The sequence below is a fragment of the Bactrocera oleae genome, chromosome X, assembly GCF_042242935.1.
Source record: "Bactrocera oleae isolate idBacOlea1 chromosome X, idBacOlea1, whole genome shotgun sequence".
NCBI classification, from domain to species: domain Eukaryota; kingdom Metazoa; phylum Arthropoda; class Insecta; order Diptera; family Tephritidae; genus Bactrocera; species Bactrocera oleae.
Genome location: NC_091541.1, coordinates 33,294,620 through 33,317,409, shown reverse-complemented (window position 1 = coordinate 33,317,409; position 22,790 = coordinate 33,294,620). Strand labels below are relative to the sequence as shown.

Sequence of the window (22,790 nt, the reverse complement as noted above, 5' to 3'; positions counted from 1 at the left end):
GTTGATGATGAAATTGGAACAATATATTATCTAGAATCTCGGAATTTCATCACATAATCTTAGGTTAAAAATTGGTTCACCTAGTATTATTCAGCGTAATTTGAATTCATCTTAATTATGTAACGGTACACGTTTGGTAATCAAAAATATTACAGGAAATATTACTGTAGCAACCATTTTGACTTGAAAATTTAATGGAGAAATGGTCTTCTTGCCACGTTTTCCAATGATACTGCCAGATGTACAATGCAATACAAAAGAGCTAAATCAATTTGAATTTGAAAATGTTTATAAAGAAAAATTATTAATATTACTGTTAAAAATTAAGAATGATCTACCTTCTTCCATTACTCAAATGTTATCAACTAACAACTTTGAAAATTACTCATTAGTTACCAACTTGAATATAAAGTTTATAAAAAAAAAATCAACATAACATATTTAATATTTCTTTGAGCTTAATAACAAATCGATGAAAAGTAGTATCAATAATTTTCTAATTTGGAAGTAATCCGCGGGGTTATTCTTACACCGGCAATAACGTTTTCGTTTTTATTCATAAATACAATTTTACTGTATTGAATAGTTTATAAATAATGTATACCTTAGCCACAGCAATTCGTGTACGAGATCCTCTAGTAACCCATTAAAAACGAGTTTTTTAAATGTTCCTTCGGATATAAAAGGTGCCAAAACATTTTTGTGGGAGAAGTGAATTCGATAACCATAATAATTGTCAATAGATAAATGCGTTTAGTTGAATATAATCCAAATTTTTTTACGCAACATTATTCTATTCATTTCACTTAAACTTTTACATTATAAACTAATAAAATAAGGCCCACTTTCTCAATACACCAGCTTTGACTGACAGAACCGTTTTCGCCAAGTTGTGGTTAGCTTACCTACAAATAGTTTGATTATTGTGAACACGCATTTTGCATGGGAAACAACAACAGTGTTGATATGACAGTCATAAAAAAATAAAACAATATGGCGATATGACACTATATGACACCTTGTGAATACTCAAATAACATATAATGAGAATGAACGACAAAAAAGTCCCCGTCCGAAAGCCATTTATGCTGCTGATTTTTACTTAAGATTTTACAGCGGACAGGTGTCATTTCAATTTTCTGGTTAGAAACTAATCAAGGCTCCTTTATTCGGAACAGTTTACCAGAACTTAACTGACAGAATGTTGCTAACCAGATATTGAGAAACCATTTTTCAACATGTTGCCGATAAAGTTTTGGTTAGGTCCCTAACGACCCTTAAATGCCAAATGAGCTGTTCTACCTCCATTTAATAAAGCTGCTGCGATGCCAGATGATGCAACGGCCATTGGGATGCCAATTCTTGATGGTACCTCAGCAAGGATTATCGAAATAAGGAATGTTTTGCTAGTTCCAACTACCAGAAATATGCGGTCGAAATTTGTTTTTGGTTTGTTTGCTAAATTCTTGCTTATAGCTTAGTTGCTCTTTACACGGCAACACTATAATTAGAACTGTGTATGCTGCACAATCCAGCATCCCTTATATAGTAAATCTTTAACTACGAATTCGCTAACTAGTTGCTTCTGACAATTTATCGTCGATTCGATTTTGTTCTATCATCCGTGTTCGTCACACTGCCCTCCACATATTAGAAATAACTTCTTCAGCCGTCCTTCTCTTCTTGGAGTTAATTCTATCTGTTTTCCGGAGACCTAGTTTCTGATACATTCCTTAACTTAAAGCTGACTCGAGATTTCATTCTTGATCAGAATTTAACTCCATTGGAACACCGAATCTCGTAACCCACTTGCCATGTAATCAAAGCTGTTTACTGATGGTAGTAACACAATTTTCTATTATTTAGAATGGAATTATCAGGAAAGTCGTGAAAACTCCCGTTTGTATGAGCTACATAAAAATAAGTGTTATAAAAATGGCCGCTTTCCAGTTTACCTCGTTAAATCTGCAAATGGCACAAGATTATTTTAATAATTTAAATCTATTAGCTCAGCGTATTGCATCTGATATAACCACTACAAAATCATCATATGGCACGCTCTGGTATACTTGGAAAGCAACTCAACAAAATGAGATCATTAACGAAACTCTAATAACACCGGAAATTTCTTTGAAGTACTTGGAAAATATGTCTCTGTCTGCTTCATCGTTATCATCAAATTCATCTTCGTCTATCTCATCTTGTGCTAGTTTAAGTACAACAAGTGTCAAACATATTTTGCCGTCGTCTTCAAAGAGCAGAGGACAAAATTATTCGCCCAATGTCAATAATAGTAAAACATCGAATTCGTTAACTGATAATATTAATTTGCAGACTCAAAATTTATTGTCCAACACTTTGGTTGCACGCGCTAAACACACAATACAATCACATCAACTTGGAAAATTAAAACCTCCATCGTCTCCACCGCCACTTCCTCCAACTACAACCAAAAAATTGACGAAAACCGAAAATTCTGAAAAACAAAAAAACAAATTGAAAACAAATCAAGTAAAGGCTACCAATGAGAAAACGAATTATATTTATGATGGAATCAACCTCCATACATATACCGCTCAGAAAGTGGCTCTAAAAATGATTTATGATGATGTATTAGGGGCATACCGCGATGAACATTCGCAACCTTTCAGTTATCGCACTAAATCACAGATTGATCTACAGAAGCAGTATTATGAAGCTGATTTGGATGACATAAATCTGAACACTAATTTTGATTATAAATGCCCTACTTCAAACGAGCCGAGAAATGGAAATTTGGCTGAAAATGTAGCTCTAACTAAAAACTCTGAACGCTTACAAAAGGAGTTAAAGAGCACCTTTAATAATCATTTGGAGATTTCTAGAAAAAAAAAACGACTAATACCTATATCGCCAGAAGTATTCAAGATTCCACCTGCTAAGGCAACTCAAGCGCTTTCTTCACGAAATTTTAATAAGTGTAAAAATAAATCGAGCAAATATTTGTTGAAAGAAAATGTTGAAAAGCATACATCCGAAGACTCATTTTTACTCGACTTCAAACCCAAACAATCAAATTTGAATTATGCCGTATATACAGATGTCTACTTTGAACAATATGGTCGCCTGGATGCAGTGGCACGCAGAAGAAGAAGCTTCAGACCTGTCAGTACGCTGCACTCCGGACTATCACGGGATGCCTCTTGATGTCTCCAATCGAACACCTAAATAGTGAGGCCCTTATGCTTCCGGTTAAGGAACACAACGAACTCCTCTCCAAACAGTTTCTGCTAGGGTGCTTTCGTAGAAACCACTCCTGTAGTCGCCTGCTTGTAGCGGAGCCGCCTCCTAGGAACATCAAGAGGTCTTTCTTTGATTACGTCGATGACATCAGACAGTACGCCGACCGGACTTCGGACGCTATGAACTTCAGACAGGCACTGACCACCATTCACAGTGGAGCCGTTAACACCTTCATCGACTCCCTCTCAGTGAATGGCGTACTATGAGTCAAACCACCAACCACCTATAGCAGACGTAGAGCTCGAGTTGTCTCACGAAACCAGAGTGACCCTCGCGCAACTTCGTTCTCGATACTGTAGCAGGTTAAACTCCTACTTATCCAGAATAGACCCCGACATACCAAACACATGTCCTGCGCGCAATGATTCTCCGCATGACACTAACCACCTCTTTGCATGCCCAACAAACCCCACTCATCTAACACCCTTCTCCCTATGGTCCGACCGCGTCGAAACAGCTCGTTTCCTGGGCCTCCCGTTAGATGACCTCGACGACAACGAATCTGGAATTAATCACCCAAACGGGGACCGTTACAACAATAACAACATATGTCAGTACTGTTAATTTACATTTGAAGTTTTACATTCAGAACTATCCACTGATTGGAGAAAGACGTAAGCAGAGCTATTGAGAGGAGGAGATGAGATCAGATGACCGTCACTTTTCTTGTAGGGTACATAACAAATGTAAACAAATAGATGTGTGAACTGCCAATGAAAACTCATCGAAAACACACAATGTCGGTCAGAACGACTTTGGTTCCACAATCCACAAATTTTGTTTTCAAGAGGATTTCAATTCGGTGCGAACATAGTATTAGGACTGGTTACTTGTAAATTTATACAATGGTCGATTTTGCTGGCTCTAATGTTAATCGATACTTATCGAAAAATGCAATCTCAAAAAACCGGCAAGCATTTAAATAAAGGAAAGGTTAAGGCTAAATTAGATTATTCGATACACAACTATAGAACAGTAAAAGCAATATACAAAAGAACCTTTCATATAGAAAGAAGTAACGTTTTCATTAAAATTTTATTTAGATGTTTTTATTGTGGATGTTCTAACACATTAATTTCAAATCTAAATAAGAAGTAAATAATGGTAGGCCGTAAGATTTCTGACTATAAACCAAAAAGTCTACACAGCATATTGGCTGGGATTTAGAATAGCAACCCCCGAATGAGTTTAAGCTTGCTAAGTTAATAGGTAAAGATAGAGGAGGTTCTCCAACTTAGGGATATTTATACACATAGCTGTCGGTGACTTATGGTTTGTGAATCATTTGTATTTAAATTACCAATTTATAGTATGCAATTTTTCGATTTACGAGGAATTTTACGCTTATGTTGTTTTATATTGTATATACCCACTAAACAAAAATGTGCGTGTGTGAGACATTCTGAAATAGCATTTATTAGTTTTGCAATTTTTGGGCTTCAAACACAAACCTCTAAAAAAAAATCGATATAAAACGAAGAAACGGGGTCTTTAAATTGTTGAATTTTTGACCTTTAAATGCAAATAGCTCAAAAACGTAAGTCAACGGCAACTATGTATTTATATATATTCTAAGTCTGGAGAACTTCTTCTGGTCGACTTTAGTTAAGCATCCCACGATTCCAGGGTTAAGAGGAGTATGGTTGGATAGAGGAGATTCTCCAGATCACGAACATATATAATTAATACCGCCAATCCAATACCATAATTTATCAATAGAAGGGAATAAACAAAATTATAGTTCATGTATTTGGGGTATAATCCTCTTATTGTTCATATTAATTCGTTTTCAAAATATAAATATATATATATAATAGATATGGCAACACTTGTTAGATGTCAACATGGAACCCATTTGTTATTGTTCATATAACGAAAATTGTGTAAAAATAAAATGCTAAAGCAAATATTTAAATATTTAATATAAAATAAATATGTAGAAACATTGTAGTGAAGTGTTAGTGTATAATAAGGGCATAATATAAAAGAAAAGTTAACCATAAATCGAGAAATTGTAAAATAAAGTTTGTGAAATTTTCAACTTAAAATGCAAATATCTCGAAAACTAAAAGTTTTCGGCGGCCATTCCTCTATCCAACCATACCCCTATTGAAGCTGAAATCGTGGGATGCTAAACTGAAGTTTTCCCCTTCTTCTAACCGTACATACCGATTTTAACCCCGAATTCAGGGAATGTTTTCTAAATCCCAGCCAATAGGAGGACTCAAAATCTTTCTAACGCCGTATACCGTAACCGGATCCAACTTTTAAAACGCGAGATTCTCATTACAAAAGCCATCTATTGGAAAAATAATGGATTTCTGGTGAACTGACTATACAATTTGAAGAGTACGAAAATATGTCAAAAATATTTTCCATATATGCATATGAACATATTCAAACATTTGATTCGCTCCTTTATGAAGCACTATTTTAAATATTACTTTGGTAAATTTATAGTTTAGGTCCCCCAACTAAGGAGGCCTCAAAACTGAAATTTTTTTAAATCGTCTTATTTAGACGCGAATATTACAAATCCGTGAGCGGGCAGTGAATTTTTTCAAAAAAAAAACACCAAGAAAAAAAGCTTTTTTTTAAAATTTTTTTAATACACATGCATTAAAAATAAAAAATTGTGATACATTAAAATTAATTATTTTATTTTTTCCGCTGCTGAAAGGAGTTTGGTGCAAAAGAGCTATAAACACCCCGGTGTTGGACCGACCAGGGTAATTTTTTCACAAGAAAATGTTTAACGCACTGAACTGGTAATTACAGCTAATTCATCTGAATTCTGAAGAACTTTGCCGCTACAACAAGAACAACAACTAAGTGACTTGAAAAATATGTGTAAAGTGCGTTAAATATATTTATAAATATACACATAGCCAATAAAGTCTGCGTTCACCCGACACTATTTTTTAAGTGAAGTAAAAACAATGTAAATAGGTATTTCAGTTCAAATTTTGTACATGTATTTCTTTATATTCTTAAGTTCAAAATGCAAAAACAAAAATTTTATATTCCTTTTTTCATTTTTAAGATAACGGGATTTTAGTGTAATAACAAGTAAATATAGGCACCAGAAAGTCTGCGTCCAGTTAGCTTGAATTGGAAATACCGTTACTTCTCATGAATTTGTTCCTTCATTTTGCGTAGATTCTATTGTGTTTTGTGGCTTTTGCCACAAATTCAAAGTCAAGAGGCAAGTTCAGGCATCCATCTCGAGGTGCCCGCATGTGACACAGAAATATTTTATGGAGGTTATGAAGAATGGCCGTCCTTCCGGGACGTGTTCACTGCCGTATATATCAACCATCCAAAATTATTAAAAGCACAAAAATTGTATCACCTCCGATACAAAACAAAAGGTCAAGCAGGCGTCATAGTTAAACAGTTCGCACTAAATGACGACAATTTCAATTTGGCTTGGGAAGCTCTAAAAGCAAGATATGAAAATGAAAGAATATTGGTCGATAAACAAGTAACGACACTTATAAACTTGCCTAAAATTCAAAAAGAAACAAGTGAAGAATTTATTAGACTACAATCCACTGTTTCTAATTGTTTGTCGGTTTTATCGACACAAAATATTCCCATAAACAGCTGGGACCCTATACTGGTAAACATATGCACCGTCGCATTACCAGAAAAATCGTTACTTTTGTGGGAGCAATCGCTCTCATCTCGAAAAAAATGCCCAACGTGGCAACAGATGAAAGACTTTTCAAAAAATTGAATATTATCGACAGAAACAATTTTATAAAAACAAAAAGACTTTGTACAAATGGCCTATCACATGCGCATACACTTAAAGAGTGCGAAAGCAAATTTAATTGCGTTTATTGTCATAAACGACATCATTCTATGCTTCATTATAACAATTTTTCCAGATCACCCCCAAACAGCGCAAATATGAAAAGAGCCACTGGTTTAGTTGCAACAGCGAATCCCGAAGTGCCAAATCCCGAAAATTGCCAAGAAGCACCATGCTGCTCAAAGGCAATAAAAACCCAAACGCTACACAGCGAAAATCAAAGTAGAGTATACCATCAAAACAATCCAATTTTAAAATTACGGGAATGGGCGGAAGAGTAGTTCAAAACTCAAATAACATCTGCCCCATTACCCTAATTTCCCCCCAAGCGGATAAGCGAATTGTAGCATAAGCTATAGTTCTTCCGCAACTTACTAACATGCTTCCAAGCTATCACATAAATAGCAAGCATTGGCAAAAGGTTTCACACCTAAAGCTAGCAGATCCCGACTGCAACGCCCCCGCTCAAATAGATATTCTAATAGGCAGCGATCTCATAGCACAGATAATACTCGAAGGTATTGAGAAAATTTCAAATACACTATTGGCACAAAACACTATATTTGGTTGGATTCTAAGTGGACTAGTTCCTGAACCAGTTTCCACATCAAGAACTCAAGTTGACAAAAATTCAAAGAATACCTTAATTCACAATCAAGGAAATTTCGGGAGTTAGAAAAATGCCACCTCATATCAATTACAACCCCAGAAGATCAGTATTGTGAAGACTTCTACAAAGCCACAACTACTCGATCAAATAATGGCCGGTACGTCATACGACTACCACTAAATTCACAATGTTCCACACTGCACGAATTGGCAGAAAAAACAAAGCCAGAGTCCCTTCTGACAAGATCAGTTTTAAAAACACAAATATGTGACTTTTCGACCCCGCAGGATGGCTCTTGCCAATAATGATACAAAAATCCTACTTGCCAAATTAATGCATACGCACTTTAATATATATCAAAATTGTCCCAAAAAAGTCGAAAAATTGACACATCACAAATTGTCCTCTAGTAGCTTACTTTTTCATAATATAATCATATAAAACAATTTAAAAATAAAGTTAAGCGATCCCCATACTCCCAATGCGATACAATAACGCACCAAGCCTTACAACAAGCAAAGGTCGCTCTAATCGCATATATCTAAGCCCTCCTCGTATTGGTGGTTTATGGGAAATACTTGTAATACTTTAATACAAATCCACTTAAAAGTAGCCATAAATCATAAATCTTACGCTCGCAATATCCCTCTTCAAAGGTTTCAATGGAGCACCCATTCCGGCCATATCTGAGCTAGGCGTGGAGTCGCCATCCTATAAGCCGATAATAAAGTAATAGTAGATAACCGGCAATAAAATGAATAAACAAAATTATACCATCTAATAATACGTCGTCACAACCACCAATCTAATAAATGCAAAACAACGTTGCTTGCTTAACGCACTAACTTCCAAATCGAAACACATAATATCCATTTCAAAATCAAAATTCCATCCTACACGTACAGGTAAATATGGATCTACCACTACTGCATTATCATGCATACCGCGCGCTCTGCTACTCCAACAGTACGCCGAGATACCTGGAACGTTTACTGCAAATATGTGCAACACTAGGCAAAATATTCGCTTAGCGGGCCCAGGATGTTCAAATGAGCTAAGCCTCAGTAAATAACCACACCACTCTACTCGGAAAAACTGGCGCACCCTAATAATGCCCACCACATTCTCACCAATACACCACACCAGATGACACCACATAGGACAGTGTACAACACACCAGAACACCGCGCGTGTACATCACCAGCTAACAAAAGGAATGATCAGCGCAGCTTTTCCACCTCATTCGAAGTAATAGCGATCCTGCGCGCAACTCAATTTTTCAAGTCTACACTGCGCCGCGTCAACACCTAAAATTCGATACGACAGCTCCTGCGCGTAACACTTCAATACGTTACCGATCCTATATTATAAATTGTTCAATATATAAACATGTATATTAAGGAATTTTATTGTGTACAACGTCATAATAAAATTCGAATAATAAACTAAATTGTTCAACTAAATACAAATAATATTTTAATTCTTTAATTGTTTGGTTGCTGTGAACGTGGGATGTGCTTCTTAATATATCGGGTGCAAGTTTTTATTCACTAGTCATTTCATCTAAAGCTACACTGTTGCACGGGGTTTTTCCTGTTAACTTAGAGCAATCAAGTTCTTCAATCCGAATACCGTCTAAAGATCTCACACGACTAAGTGCTACATTAGCTTGTCCAGCAGCAAACAGTCGCGAGTCTAGATAAACAATTGCATGATCAACTGTACAACCTTGCATCTTGTGGACGGTTGAAGCCCAATTCAGGATTACTGGTAACATTCGTCTCTCGGCAGTTCCACAGCTATATTTTACTGGAAATTGTATCGATACCGGTTTAATCGTGTGCACACCATCTGAACCGATTCGCACACCATCGGTCAATATTTGTCAGTTTATATAAGGAATTTTTTTTTTCGCTTTTTAGTTTGAAGTGGTTTAAAAGCGTGTTTTTTAATTTTTTAAACCTCTTTAAGTTCGTATTTTTTAGTATTTTAAACCATACTTACTATTAATCACACGTAGTTTTTTCACTTTCTTTAAGGATGCGTTTGAGTAAATTTTTTATTCAAATGACAGCATGGATCGTTGATGCTTTAAGCTGCATAGCTTTAGGGGCATTTTTGGATAGTACCTGCTTTTAGCTGCATAGTTTTATAGTCGATGTACGATTTCGTCCATTTTCAAAGTGTGTTATAGGAATGGCTGGGTAACCTCACATAACCAAATTTGGTTGACATTAGTTCGATAGTTTCTAAGATATAGGATTTCACCTAAGGGTTGGCGGTGCCACGCCCATTTTAAAATTTTTAGCGTCGTATTAAACCAGCAGAAACACCGTGATAATACATTGTCCAAATGCAATATATTGCTAGCCGAGTTAAAGTACTTGAAGCTGATTTGAATGATATAATCATTGATTGTTTGAATGACAAATCTACTTATGTACCGAGCGGAAAACTTTCACAGTCCAAGCGACCATCCAGACAAAGGCCAAACCAGCTTTAAGTGGACAAGTGGATATAAGCAGCGTACGTTATTTTAGTTGCTTTCAACATGGCATCAGAATGCTTGTACGGCTCCCAGACGTCCACCGAATTCATGCTTCATGTGTTCCGAAATCAGCCACACACGCCAAAAGTGTCCTCGTTTCGCTACACCAGGAAACAACCGAATATTGCAGCCGCTGTAGGAGATGATGCAAATCCTGAAGTCCGTCAACAGGCAGAACGATTTTCTTCAAATAATTTGGTGAATGTTGCCTTCCTCAATAAAAAAAGTGCACTTATATTGTATAATTCCTCTTTTGCTTTATTGGATACTGGCGGTCCCATTAGTTTCATAAAACGGTCTTACGTGTCATAATCAGTAAAACTCAGCAGTAAACAAAAGTTGACACAATATCGTGGAATCGGTAATAAACAATTAAAAATTTATGGTATTTTCACATGTAAATTTATATTTTGTCAGCACAAATTGCTCCACAATTTTTCTATTTTGCCAGATTCAGATGTGGTTGTACCAGTGCTGGTTGGGCGTGACCTTTTGAACAAAATGCAAATAGCATTGGGCCAAACAAAGACAATTAGTTTTAACCCAAATGAGTTATTTAACATAAGAGCTCAAAATAAGTTTTGTGTTTCGGAAAAACTTGTTCGTGCACTTCGCTTTCTTGATTTATATAGAAGCCCACTAGCTAGTTGCCAGTCTGCTACCACTGTACAATATATATGCACAATTAAACGAGAAGGGCCGAAAGTTAATGTTTACTCAATGAAAATTAAATCCCGTGTACACTAGTTCGAGAAGACTCTCGTTTATGGCGAAGTTGGAAATTCAAAGAACAATCGATGAGCTATTGGCTCAGGGAACCCTAACACACAGGAACACAGGTTGAGATCCAACTTTATAACGCTCTAGCTTGTCTCCTCGACGATAAACACACCAACACTTTACATTCGCAGTCGAATTGAATGCACCCAACACATCGTCCGAATGATCAGAGGAAAACTGTAACTTTTAAAGAGCTTCAGCGGAGTCATCTGAACAGAGAATCTGATTTCATCTCATCAACACCATGACTCAAGAAACGCGTTAGATTTGAACTTTTAATTCCCTTTTCAAATTATCAATAATTTTGATAACGTTCTTCGAGAAAGAAGTACGTGTGGGCCTCAGCAAGTCAGCTTCTCCTAGCCTACAAGGAATGCTGAAAGGAATCAAGATTGATAAAATACAAGATTTCCCCGTTACTTTTTTCGGGGAAATTTTTTAAGTGAAATGATTAGAATAAATGAAATTAAGTGAATGGTTAAAAGGGATTCTGAATGCGAATGTTGTATTTGTTTGAATTTATAAGTACAAAATATATTGATTTTGAAAAATGAAGTGTATACAAAAACGAGTCGTGTTAGTTAGACTATTAATAACACTAGAACGGTTTAACCGATTTGGCTGAAAATTGTTGAGGAGATTACTTAGAACTTAAAAAAAAAATAATAATAATTGCAACTGCAAGAGTACAGTAATTTTTGTACATATACATAAATATATGGGTTATAGTGGATGTTGCTACTGAAAAAGGCTGTTTTTTTTTAGGACGCGCCATGTGGAACCGATAAGAAATCGCATGGATCGACAAGGCGTTGCGGCTACTTTGCTAAATTATCGACGAATGACGCAGAGGCACTCAAAAATAACCAAACGCAACTTCTAATATAAAAAATAGCGGAATAGAGCAGTGTTGATAAAAAGTTCAATTATAATTTGAGATGAGAGTATAATAGCTCACAAATATTCTCTAAGCATTGCAAAGAACAATGCACGATTTAAACGGCAACGATGAAGTTTTCAGTGGTGCTGTCTTATCATGGATGGGGAACACTTCAATGGACCATAAATGTGTGCAAACAATTACAAACTGATCCACCCTAAGAAACAATACAATTTAACAAGTACGCAGTGTATAACGAAAAAAAAGCTTAATTAATTGAGAGTACGTTCCGAAAAATAAAAAGTAATTATTTTGGATCAACTAACTACACTAGCGGCCAAAAATGTAGAAGTTGATTAAAATAGTTTCCAGTTGCAATAGTTGTTGCAAGTTACCAGATGCATTTTAAATAACTACTGTTGATGATGAAATTGGAACAATATATTATCTAGAATCTCGGAATTTCATCACATAATCTTAGGTTAAAAATTGGTTCACCTAGTATTATTCAGAGTAATTTGAATCCATCTTAATTATGTAACGGTACACGTTTGGTAATCAAAAATATTACAGGAAATATTACTGTAGCAACCATTTTGACTTGAAAATTTAATGGAGAAATGGTCTTCTTGCCACGTTTTCCAATGATACTGCCAGATGTACAATGCAATACAAAAGAGCTAAATCAATTTGAATTTGAAAATGTTTATAAAGAAAAATTATGAATATTACTGTTAAAAATTAAGAATGATCTACCTTCTTCCATTACTCAAATGTTATCAACTAACCACTTTGAAAATTACTCATTAGTTACCAACTTGAATATAAAGTTTATAAAAAAAAAATCAACATAACATATTTAATATTTCTTTGAGCTTAATAACAAATCGATGAAAAGTAGTATCAATAATTTTCTAATTTGGAAGTAATCCGCGGGGTTATTCTTACACCGGCAATAACGTTTTCGTTTTTATTCATAAATACAATTTTACTGTATTGAATAGTTTATAAATAATGTATACCTTAGCCACAGCAATTCGTGTACGAGATCCTCTAGTAACCCATTAAAAACGAGTTTTTTAAATGTTCCTTCGGATATAAAAGGTGCCAAAAAATTTTTGTGGGAGAACTGAATTCGATAACCATAATAATTGTCAATAGATAAATGCGTTTAGTTGAATATAATCCAAATTTTTTTACGCAACATTATTCTATTCATTTCACTCAAACTTTTTCATTATAAACTAATAAATTAAGGCCCACTTTACTTTACACCAGCTTTGACTGACAGAACCGTTTTCGCCAAGTTGTGGTTAGCTTACCTACAAATAGTTTGATTATTGTGAACAAACTTGCATTGTGAACACGCATAACTGTATATCTACATGTTTAGAAGAGGACTCTTTTTGCTGTCAAAACCGGTTTTCGTAAGCGAGGGGACGAGGAGGAAAAACGAAGAAACGCTATGTGATCTATTTCGTAACAGCTCGTTGCTATGCAATTCGTCGTTTTCTTTTCATTTTAAAATGCGTTGCATGGTTGCAACAGAGCTCGGTTTCAAAGGAATATTTACATAATTTTCGGAAATATTAAGGTTATCTCTTTTTTGTATGATATATGCATATATGAATGCAAATATGCATATAGGCATTTCACAAGCTTTGTCTTATGTCTTATGTCGTATTTCAAGAATCTTAAAAAATACGACACATGTGAGCACCCCTTAATTGTTGTATGTCATATTGTGTAATATTAATACACTTCACCAGCTAGTAGTGAAAAATTAAGAATACAAAAATGCCCCGAGAAAGTGACAAAAATAAAATTTCTTTATGTTGAAATGGCGGCGTTTTGGTTTTTACTTTTCTTTAACTTAATTTACTGGAATATCATGGTTTCCTTCCATATTATTAAAGAAATTTATGAAATTTAATTAATTTATTAATTTTAGGCACTTAAACGTTAACAATAAAAACGTAAACATATACAGCTGAAGGAATAGTACACTCAAAAAACATACCTCGCCATGTTGTATTTGTCGTATTTCCATTTTGCATGGGAAACAACAACAGTGTTGATATGACAGTCATAAAAAAATAAAACAATATGACACCTTGTGAATACTCAAATAACATATAATGAGAATGAACGACAAAAAAGTCCCCGTCCGAAAGCCATTTATGCTGCTGATTTTTACTTAAGATTTTACAGCGGACAGGTGTCATTTAATTTTCTGGTTAGAAACTAACCAAGGCTAATTTATTCGGAACAGTTTACCAGAACTTAACTGACAGAATGTTGCTAACCAGATATTGAGAAACCATTTTTCAACATGTTGCCGATAAAGTTTTGGTTAGGTCCCTAACGACCCTTAAATGCCAAATGAGCTGTTCTACCTCCATTTAATAAAGCTGCTGCGATGCCAGATGATGCAACGGCCATTGGGATGCCAATTCTTGATGGTACCTCAGCAAGGATTATCGAAATAAGGAATGTTTTGCTAGTTCCAACTACCAGAAATATGCGGTCGAAATTTGTTTTTGGTTTGATTGCTAAATTCTTGCTTATAGCTTAGTTGCTCTTTACACGGCAACACTATAATTAGAACTGTGTATGCTGCACAATCCAGCATCCCTTATATAGTAAATCTTTAACTACGAATTCGCTAACTAGTTGCTTCTGACAATTTATCGTCGATTCGATTTTGTTCTATCATCCGTGTTCGTCACACTGCCCTCCACCTATTAGAAATAACTTTTTCAGCCGTCCTTCTCTTCTTGGAGTTAATTCTATCTGTTTTCCGGAGACCTAGTTTCTGATACATTCCTTAACTTAAAGCTGACTCGAGATTTCATTTTTGATCAGAATTTAACTCCATTGGAACACCGAATCTCGTAACCCACTTGCCATGTAATCAAAGCTGTTTACTGATGGTAGTAACACAATTTTCTATTATTTAGAATGGAATTATCAGGAAAGTCGTGAAAACTCCCGTTTGTATGAGCTACATAAAAATAAGTGTTATAAAAATGGCCGCTTTCCAGTTTACCTCGTTAAATCTGCAAATGGCACAAGATTATTTTAATAATTTAAATCTATTAGCTCAGCGTATTGCATCTGATATAACCACTACAAAATCATCATATGGCACGCTTTGGTATACTTTGAAAGCAACTCAACAAAATGAGATCATTAACGAAACTCTAATAACACCTGAAATTTCTTTGAAGTACTTGGAAAATATGTCTCTGGCTGCTTCATCGTTATCATCAAATTCATCTTCGTCTATCTCATCTTGTGCTAGTTTAAGTACAACAAGTGTCAAACATATTTTGCCGTCGTCTTCAAAGAGCAGAGGACAAAATTATTCGCCCAATGTCAATAATAGTAAAACATCGAAATCGTTAACTGATAATATTAATTTGCAGACTCAAAATTTATTGTCCAACACTTTGGTTGCACGCGCTAAACACACAATACAATCACATCAACTTGGAAAATTAAAACCTCCATCGTGTCCACCGCCACTTCCTCCAACTACAACCAAAAAATTGACGAAAACCGAAAATGCTGAAAAACAAAAAAACAAATTGAAAACAAATCAAGTAAAGGCTACCAATGAGAAAATGAATTATATTTATGATGGAATCAACCTCCATACATATACCGCTCAGAAAGTGGCTCTAAAAATTATTTATGATGATGTATTAGGGGCATACCGCGATGAACATTCGCAACCTTTCAGTTATCGCACAAAATCACAGATTGATCTACAGAAGCAGTATTATGAAGCTGATTTGGATGACATAAATCTGAACACTAATTTTGATTATAAATGCCCTACTTCAAACGAGCCGAGAAATGGAAATTTGGCTGAAAATGTAGCTCTAACTAAAAACTCTGAACGCTTACAAAAGGAGTTAAAGAGCACCTTTAATAATCATTTGGAGATTTCTAGAAGAAATAAACGACTAATACCTATATCGCCAGAAGTATTCAAGATTCCACCTGCTAAGGCAACTCAAGCGCTTTCTTCACGAAATTTTAATAAGTGTAAAAATAAATCGAGCAAATATTTGTTGAAAGAAAATGTTGAAAAGCATACATCCGAAGACTCATTTTTACTCGACTTCAAACCCAAACAATCAAATTTGAATTATGCCGTATATACAGATGTCTACTTTGAACAATATGGTCGCCTGGATGCAGTGGCACGCAGAAGAAGAAGCTTCAGACCTGTCAGTACGCTGCACTCCGGACTATCACGGGATGCCTCTTGATGTCTCCAATCGAACACCTAAATAGTGAGGCCCTTATGCTTCCGGTTAAGGAACACAACGAACTCCTCTCCAAACAGTTTCTGCTAGGGTGCTTTCGTAGAAACCACTCCTGTAGTCGCCTGCTTGTAGCGGAGCCGCCTCCTAGGAACATCAAGAGGTCTTTCCTTGATTACGTCGACGACATCAGACAGTACGCCGACCGGACTTCGGACGCTATGAACTTCAGACAGGCACTGACCACCATTCACAGTGGAGCCGTTAACACCTTCATCGACTCCCTCTCAGTGAATGGCGTACTATGAGTCAAACCACCAACCACCTATAGCAGACGTAGAGCTCGAGTTGCCTCACGAAACCACACACATGTCCTGCGCGCAATGATTCTCCGCATGACACTAACCACCTCTTTGCATGCCCAACAAACCCCACTCATCTAACACCCTTCTCCCTATGGTCCGACCGTGTCGAAACAGCTCGTTTCCTTGGCCTCCCGTTAGATGACCTCGACGACAACGAATCTGGAATTAATCACCCAAACGGGGACCGTTACAACAATAACAACATATGTCAGTACTGTTAATTTACATTTGAATTTTTACATTCAGAACTATCCACTGATTGGAGAAAGACGTAAGCAGAGCTATTGAGAGGAGGAGATGAGATCAGATGACCGTCACTTTTCTTGTAGGGTACATAACAAATGTAAACAAATAGATGTGTGAACTGTCAATGAAAACTCATAGAAAACACACAATGTCGGTCAGAACGACTTTGGTTCCACAATCCACAAATTGTGTTTTCAAGAGGATTTCAATTCGGTGCGAACATAGTATTAGGACTGGTTACTTGTAAATTTATACAATGGTCGATTTTGCTGGCTCTAATGTTAATCGATACTTATCGAAAAATGCAATCTCAAAAAGCCGGCAAGCATTTAAATAAAGGAAAGGTTAAGGCTAAATTAGATTATTCGATACACAACTATAGAACAGTAAAAGCAATATACAAAAGAACCTTTCATATAGAAAGAAGTAACGTTTTCATTAAAATTTTATTTAGATGTTTTTATTGTGGATGTTCTAACACATTAATTTCACATCTAAATAAGAAGTAAATAATGGTAGGCCGTAAGATTTCTGACTATAAACCAAAAAGTCTACACAGAATATTGGCTGGGATTTAGAATAGCAACCCCCGAATGAGTTTAAGCTTGCTAAGTTAATAGGTAAAGATAGAGGAGGTTCTCCAACTTAGGGATATTTATACACATAGCTGTCATTGACTTATGGTTTGTGAATCATTTGTATTTAAATTACCAATTTATAGTTGCAATTTTTCGATTTACGATGAATTTTACGCTTATGTTGTTTTATATTGTATATATCCACCAAACAAAAATGTGCGTGTGGGACACATTCTGAAATAGCATTTATTGTTTTACAATTTTTGGGCTTCAAACACAAATCTTTAAAAAAAAAATCAGGGTGGGATATGTGTATATATTCTTGATCTTATTCGTCCATACCATCAAATCTCTGCTCCGGAGAAACCGAAATTTTGCCCTATAGTCAGCGGCAGCTATATATATGCATACACATATATTCTCAATCTGGAAAACCTGTATCCGTAGGAAATAGGAGAGGTAAATTTTATTTATGCAATATTTAATATAAAATAAATGTGTAAAAACGATTTAGTGAAATGTTAGTGGATTAAAAGTTAAAATTTAAGTAGAAAATCCAATATAAAACGAAGAAACGGGGTCTTTAAACCTTTAAATGCAAATAGCTCAAAAACGTAAGTCAACGGCAACTATGTATTTATATATATTCTAAGTCTGGAGAACTTCTTCTGGGTCGACTTTAGTTAAGCATCCCACGATTCCAGGGTTAGGAGGAGTATGGTTGGATAGAGGAGATTCTCCAGATCACGAATATATATAATTAATACCGCCAATCCAATACCATAATTTATCAATAGAAGGGAATGAACAAAATTATAGTTCATGTATTTGGGGTTTAATCCTCTTATTGTTCATATTAATTCGTTTTCAAAATATAAATATATATATATAATAGATATGGCAACACTTGTTAGATGTCAACATGGAACCCATTTGTTATTGTTCATATAACGAAAATTGTGTAAAAATAACATGCTTTTTTAAAGCAAATATTTAAATATTTAATATAAAATAAATATGTAGAAACATTGTAGTGAAGTGTTAGTGTATAATAAGGGCATAATATAAAAGAAAAGTTAACCATAAATCGAGAAATTGTAAAATAAAGTTTATAGTTTAGGTCCCCCAACTAAGGAGGCCTCAAAACTGAAATTTTTTTAAATCGTCTTATTTAGACGCGAATATTACAAATCCGTGAGCGGGCAGTGAATTTTTTCAAAAAAAAAACAAACCAAGAAAAAAGCTTTTTTTTTTAATGTTTTTAATACACATGCATTGAAATTAAAAATTGTGATACATTAAAATTAATTATTTTATTTTTTCCGCTGCTGAAAGGAGTTTGGTGCAAAAGAGCTATAAACACCCCGGTGTTGGACCGACCAGGGTAATTTTTTCACAAGAAAATGTTTAACGCACTGAACTGGTAATTACAGCTAATTCATCTGAATTCTGAAGAACTTTGCCGCTACAACAAGAACAACAACTAAGTGACTTGAAAAATATGTGTAAAGTGCGTTAAATATATTTATAAATATACAAATAGCCAATAAAGTCTGCGTTCACCCGACACTATTTTTTAAGTGAAGTAAAAACAATGTAAATAGGTATTTCAGTTCAAATTTTGTACATGTATTTCTTCTTTATATTCTTAAGTTCAAAATGCAAAAACAAAAATTTTATATTCCTTTTTTCATTTTTGAGATAACGGGATTTTAGTGTAATAACAAGTAAATATAGGCACCAGAAAGTCTGCGTCCAGTTAGCTTGAATTGGAAATACCGTTACTTCTCATGAATTTGTTCCTTCATTTTGCGTAGATTCTATTGTGTTTTGTGGCTTTTGCCACAAATTCAAAGTCAAGAGGCAAGTTCAGGCATCCATCTCGAGGTGCCCGCATGTGACACAGAAATATTTTATGGAGGTTATGAAGAATGGCCGTCCTTCCGGGACATGTTCACTGCCGTATATATCAACCATCCAAAATTATCAAAAGCACAAAAATTGTATAACCTCCGATACAAAACAAAAGGTCAAGCAGGCGTCATAGTTAAACAGTTCGCACTAAATGAAGACAATTTCAATTTGGCTTGGGAAGCTCTAAAAGCAAGATATGAAAATGAAAGAATATTGGTCGATAAACAAGTAACGACACTTATAAACTTGCCTAAAATTCAAAAAAAAACAAGTGAAGAATTTTTTAGACTACAATCCACTGTTTCTAATTGTTTGTCGGTTTTATCGACACAAAATATTCCCATAAACAGCTGGGACCCTATATTGGTAAACATATGCACCGTCGCATTACCAGAAAAATCGTTACTTTTGTGGGAGCAATCGCTCTCATCTCGAAAAAAATGCCCAACGTGGCAACAGATGAAAGACTTTTCAAAAAATTGAATATTATCGACAGAAACAATTTTATAAAAACAAAAAGACTTTGTGCAAATTGCCTATCACATGTGCATACACTTAAAGGGTGCGAAAGCAAATTTAATTGCGTTTATTGTCATAAACGGCATCATTCTATGCTTCATTATAACAATTTTTTCAGATCACCCCCAAACAGCGCAAATATGAAAAGAGCCACTGGTTTAGTTGCAACAGCGAATCCCGAAAATTGCCAAGAAGCACCATGCTGCTCAAAGGCAATAAAAACCCAAACGCTACACAGCGAAAATCAAAGTAGAGTATACCATGAAAACAATCCAATTTTAAAATTACGGGAATGGGCGGAAGAGTAGTCCAAAACTCAAATAACATCTGCCCCATTACCCTAATTTCCCCCCAAACGGATAAGCGAATTGTAGCATAAGCTATAGTTCTCCCGCAACTTACTAACATGCTTCCAAGCTATCACATAAATAGCAAGCATTGGCAAAAGGTTTCACACCTAAAGCTAGCAGATCCCGACTGCAACGCCCCCGCTCAAATAGATATTCTAATAGGCAGCGATCTCATAGCACAGATAATACTCGAAGGTATTGAGAAAATTTCAAATACACTATTGGCACAAAACACTATATTTGGTTGGATTCTAAGTGGACTAGTTCCTGAACCAGTTTCAACATCAAGAATTCAAGTTGACGAAAATTTAAAGAATACCTTAATTCACAATCAAGGAAATTTCGGGAGTTAGAAAAATGCCACCTCATATCAATTACAACCCCAGAAGATCAGTATTGTGAAGACTTCTACAAAGCCAAAACTACTCGATCAAATAATGGTCGGTACGTCATACGACTACCACTAAATTCACAATGTTCCACACTGCACGAATTGGCAGAAAAAACAAAGCCAGAGTCCCTTCTGACAAGATCAGTTTTAAAAACACAAATATGTGACTTTTCGACCCCGCAGGATGGCTCTTGCCAATAATGATACAAAAATCCTACTTGCCAAATTAATGCATACGCACTTTAATATATATCAAAATTGTCCCAAAAAAGTCGAAAAATTGACACATAACAAATTGTCCTCTAGTAGCTTACTTTTTCATAATATAATCATATAAAACAATTTAAAAATAAAGTTAAGCGATCCCCATACTCCCAATGCGATACAATAACGCACCAAGCCTTACAACAAGCAAAGGTCGCTCTAATCGCATATATCTAAGCCCTCCTCGTATTGGTGGTTTATGGGAAATACTTGTAATACTTTAATACAAATCCACTTGAAAAGTAGCCATAAATCATAAATCTTACGCTCGCAATATCCCTCTTCAAAGGTTTCAATGGAGTACCCATTCTGGCCATATCTGAGCTAGGCGTGGAGTCGCCATCCTATAAGCCGATAATAAAGTAATAGTAGATAACCGGCAATAAAATGAATAAACAAAATTATACCATCTAATAATACGTCGTCACAACCACCAATCTAATAAATGCAAAACAACGTTGCTTGCTTAACGCACTAACTTCCAAATCGAAACACATAATATCCATTTCAAAATCAAAATTCCATCCTACACGTACAGGTAAATATGGATCTACCACTACTGCATTATCATGCATACCGCGCGCTCTGCTACTCCAACAGTACGCCGAGATACCTGGAACGTTTACTGCAAATATGTGCAACACTAGGCAAAATATTCGCTTAGCGGGCCCAGGATGTTTAAATGAGCTAAGCCTCAGTAAATAACCACACCACTCTACTCGGAAAAACTGGCGCACCCTAATAATACCCACCACATTCTCACCAATACACCACACCAGATGACACCACATAGGACAGTGTACAACAGACCAGAACACCGCGCGTGTACATCACCAGCTAACAAAAGGAATGATCAGCGCAGCTTTTCCACCTCATTCAAAGTAATAGCGATCCTGCGCGCAACTCAATTTTTCAAGTCTACACTGCGCCGCGTCAACACCTAAAATTCGATACGACAGCTCCTGCGCGTAACACTTCAATACGTTACCGATCCTATATTATAAATTGTTCAATATATAAACATGTATATTAAGGAATTTTATTGTGTACAACGTCATAATAAAATTCGAATAATAAACTAAATTGTTCAACTAAATACAAATAATATTTTAATTCTTTAATTGTTTGGTTGCTGTCAACGTGGGATGTGCTTCTTAATATATCGGGTGCAAGTTTTTATTCACTAGTCATTTCATCTAAAGCTACACTGTTGCACGGGGTTTTTCCTGTTAACTTAGAGCAATCAAGTTCTTCAATCCGAATACCGTCTAAAGATCTCACACGACTAAGTGCTACATTAGCTTGTCCAGCAGCAAACAGTCGCGAGTCTAGATAAACAATTGCATGATCAACTGTACAACCTTGCATCTTGTGGACGGTTGAAGCCCAATTCAGGATTACTGGTAACATTCGTCTCTCGGCAGTTCCATAGCTATATTTTACTGGAAATTGTATCGATACCGGTTTAATCGTGTGCACACCATCTGAACCGATTCGCACACCATCGGTCAATATTTGTCAGTTTATATAAGGAATTTTTTTTTCGCTTTTTAGTTTGAAGTGGTTTAAAAGCGTGTTTTTTAATTTTTTAAACCTCTTTAAGTTCGTATTTTTTAGTATTTTAAACCATACTTACTATTAATCACACGTAGTTTTTTCACTTTCTTTAAGGATGCGTTTGAGTAAATTTTTTATTCAAATAACAGCATGGATCGTTGATGCTTTAAGCTGCATAGCTTTAGGGGCATTTTTGGATAGTACCTGCTTTTAGCTGCATAGTTTTATAGTCGATGTACGATTTCGTCCATTTTCAAAGTGTGTTATAGGAATGGCTGGGTAACCTCACATAACCAAATTTGGTTGACATTAGTTCGATAGTTTCTAAGATATAGGATTTCACCTAAGGGTTGGCGGTGCCACGCCCATTTTAAAATTTTTAGCGTCGTATTAAACCAGCAGAAACACCGTGATA

The 22,790-nt window shown here is 35.5% G+C and overlaps 2 protein-coding genes and 1 long non-coding RNA gene across 4 annotated transcripts; all 3 read left to right on the top strand.

Annotated features, from left to right (window-relative positions):
* Window positions 1-1,694: 1,694 nt before the first annotated feature.
* On the top strand, window positions 1,695-6,303 carry LOC138855678 (uncharacterized). 2 transcript variants are annotated; one of them, XM_070112386.1, is made up of 2 exons: window positions 1,695-4,297; window positions 5,963-6,303. In XM_070112386.1, exon 1 carries the CDS (start codon window positions 1,906-1,908, stop codon window positions 3,184-3,186), a length of 1,281 nt encoding a protein of 426 aa, XP_069968487.1. In that variant the 5' UTR covers window positions 1,695-1,905; the 3' UTR covers window positions 3,187-4,297; window positions 5,963-6,303. The 2 variants fall into 2 exon arrangements, with proteins under 2 accessions (XP_069968487.1, XP_069968486.1); XM_070112385.1 differs by having other exon boundaries at window positions 1,695-4,376.
* Window positions 6,304-14,790: 8,487 nt separating this feature from the next.
* Window positions 14,791-16,249, top strand: LOC118680459 (uncharacterized). Its single transcript, XM_036360244.2, has one exon. The coding sequence runs from the start codon at window positions 14,917-14,919 to the stop codon at window positions 16,195-16,197; it is 1,281 nt and encodes a 426-aa protein (XP_036216137.2). The 5' UTR covers window positions 14,791-14,916; the 3' UTR covers window positions 16,198-16,249.
* Window positions 16,250-17,099: 850 nt separating this feature from the next.
* LOC138858032 (uncharacterized) lies at window positions 17,100-19,059 on the top strand. The gene is made up of 2 exons (XR_011397322.1): window positions 17,100-17,307; window positions 18,716-19,059. It is a non-coding gene; the product is annotated as an uncharacterized lncRNA (long non-coding RNA).
* Window positions 19,060-22,790: the final 3,731 nt, after the last annotated feature.

Bases quoted from the DNA above. Each gene is read 5' to 3' on its own strand.
- LOC138855678 (XM_070112386.1), top strand. From the start codon at position 1,906: ATGAGCTACATAAAAATAAGTGTTATAAAAATGGCCGCTTTCCAGTTT.
- LOC118680459 (XM_036360244.2), top strand. From the start codon at position 14,917: ATGAGCTACATAAAAATAAGTGTTATAAAAATGGCCGCTTTCCAGTTT.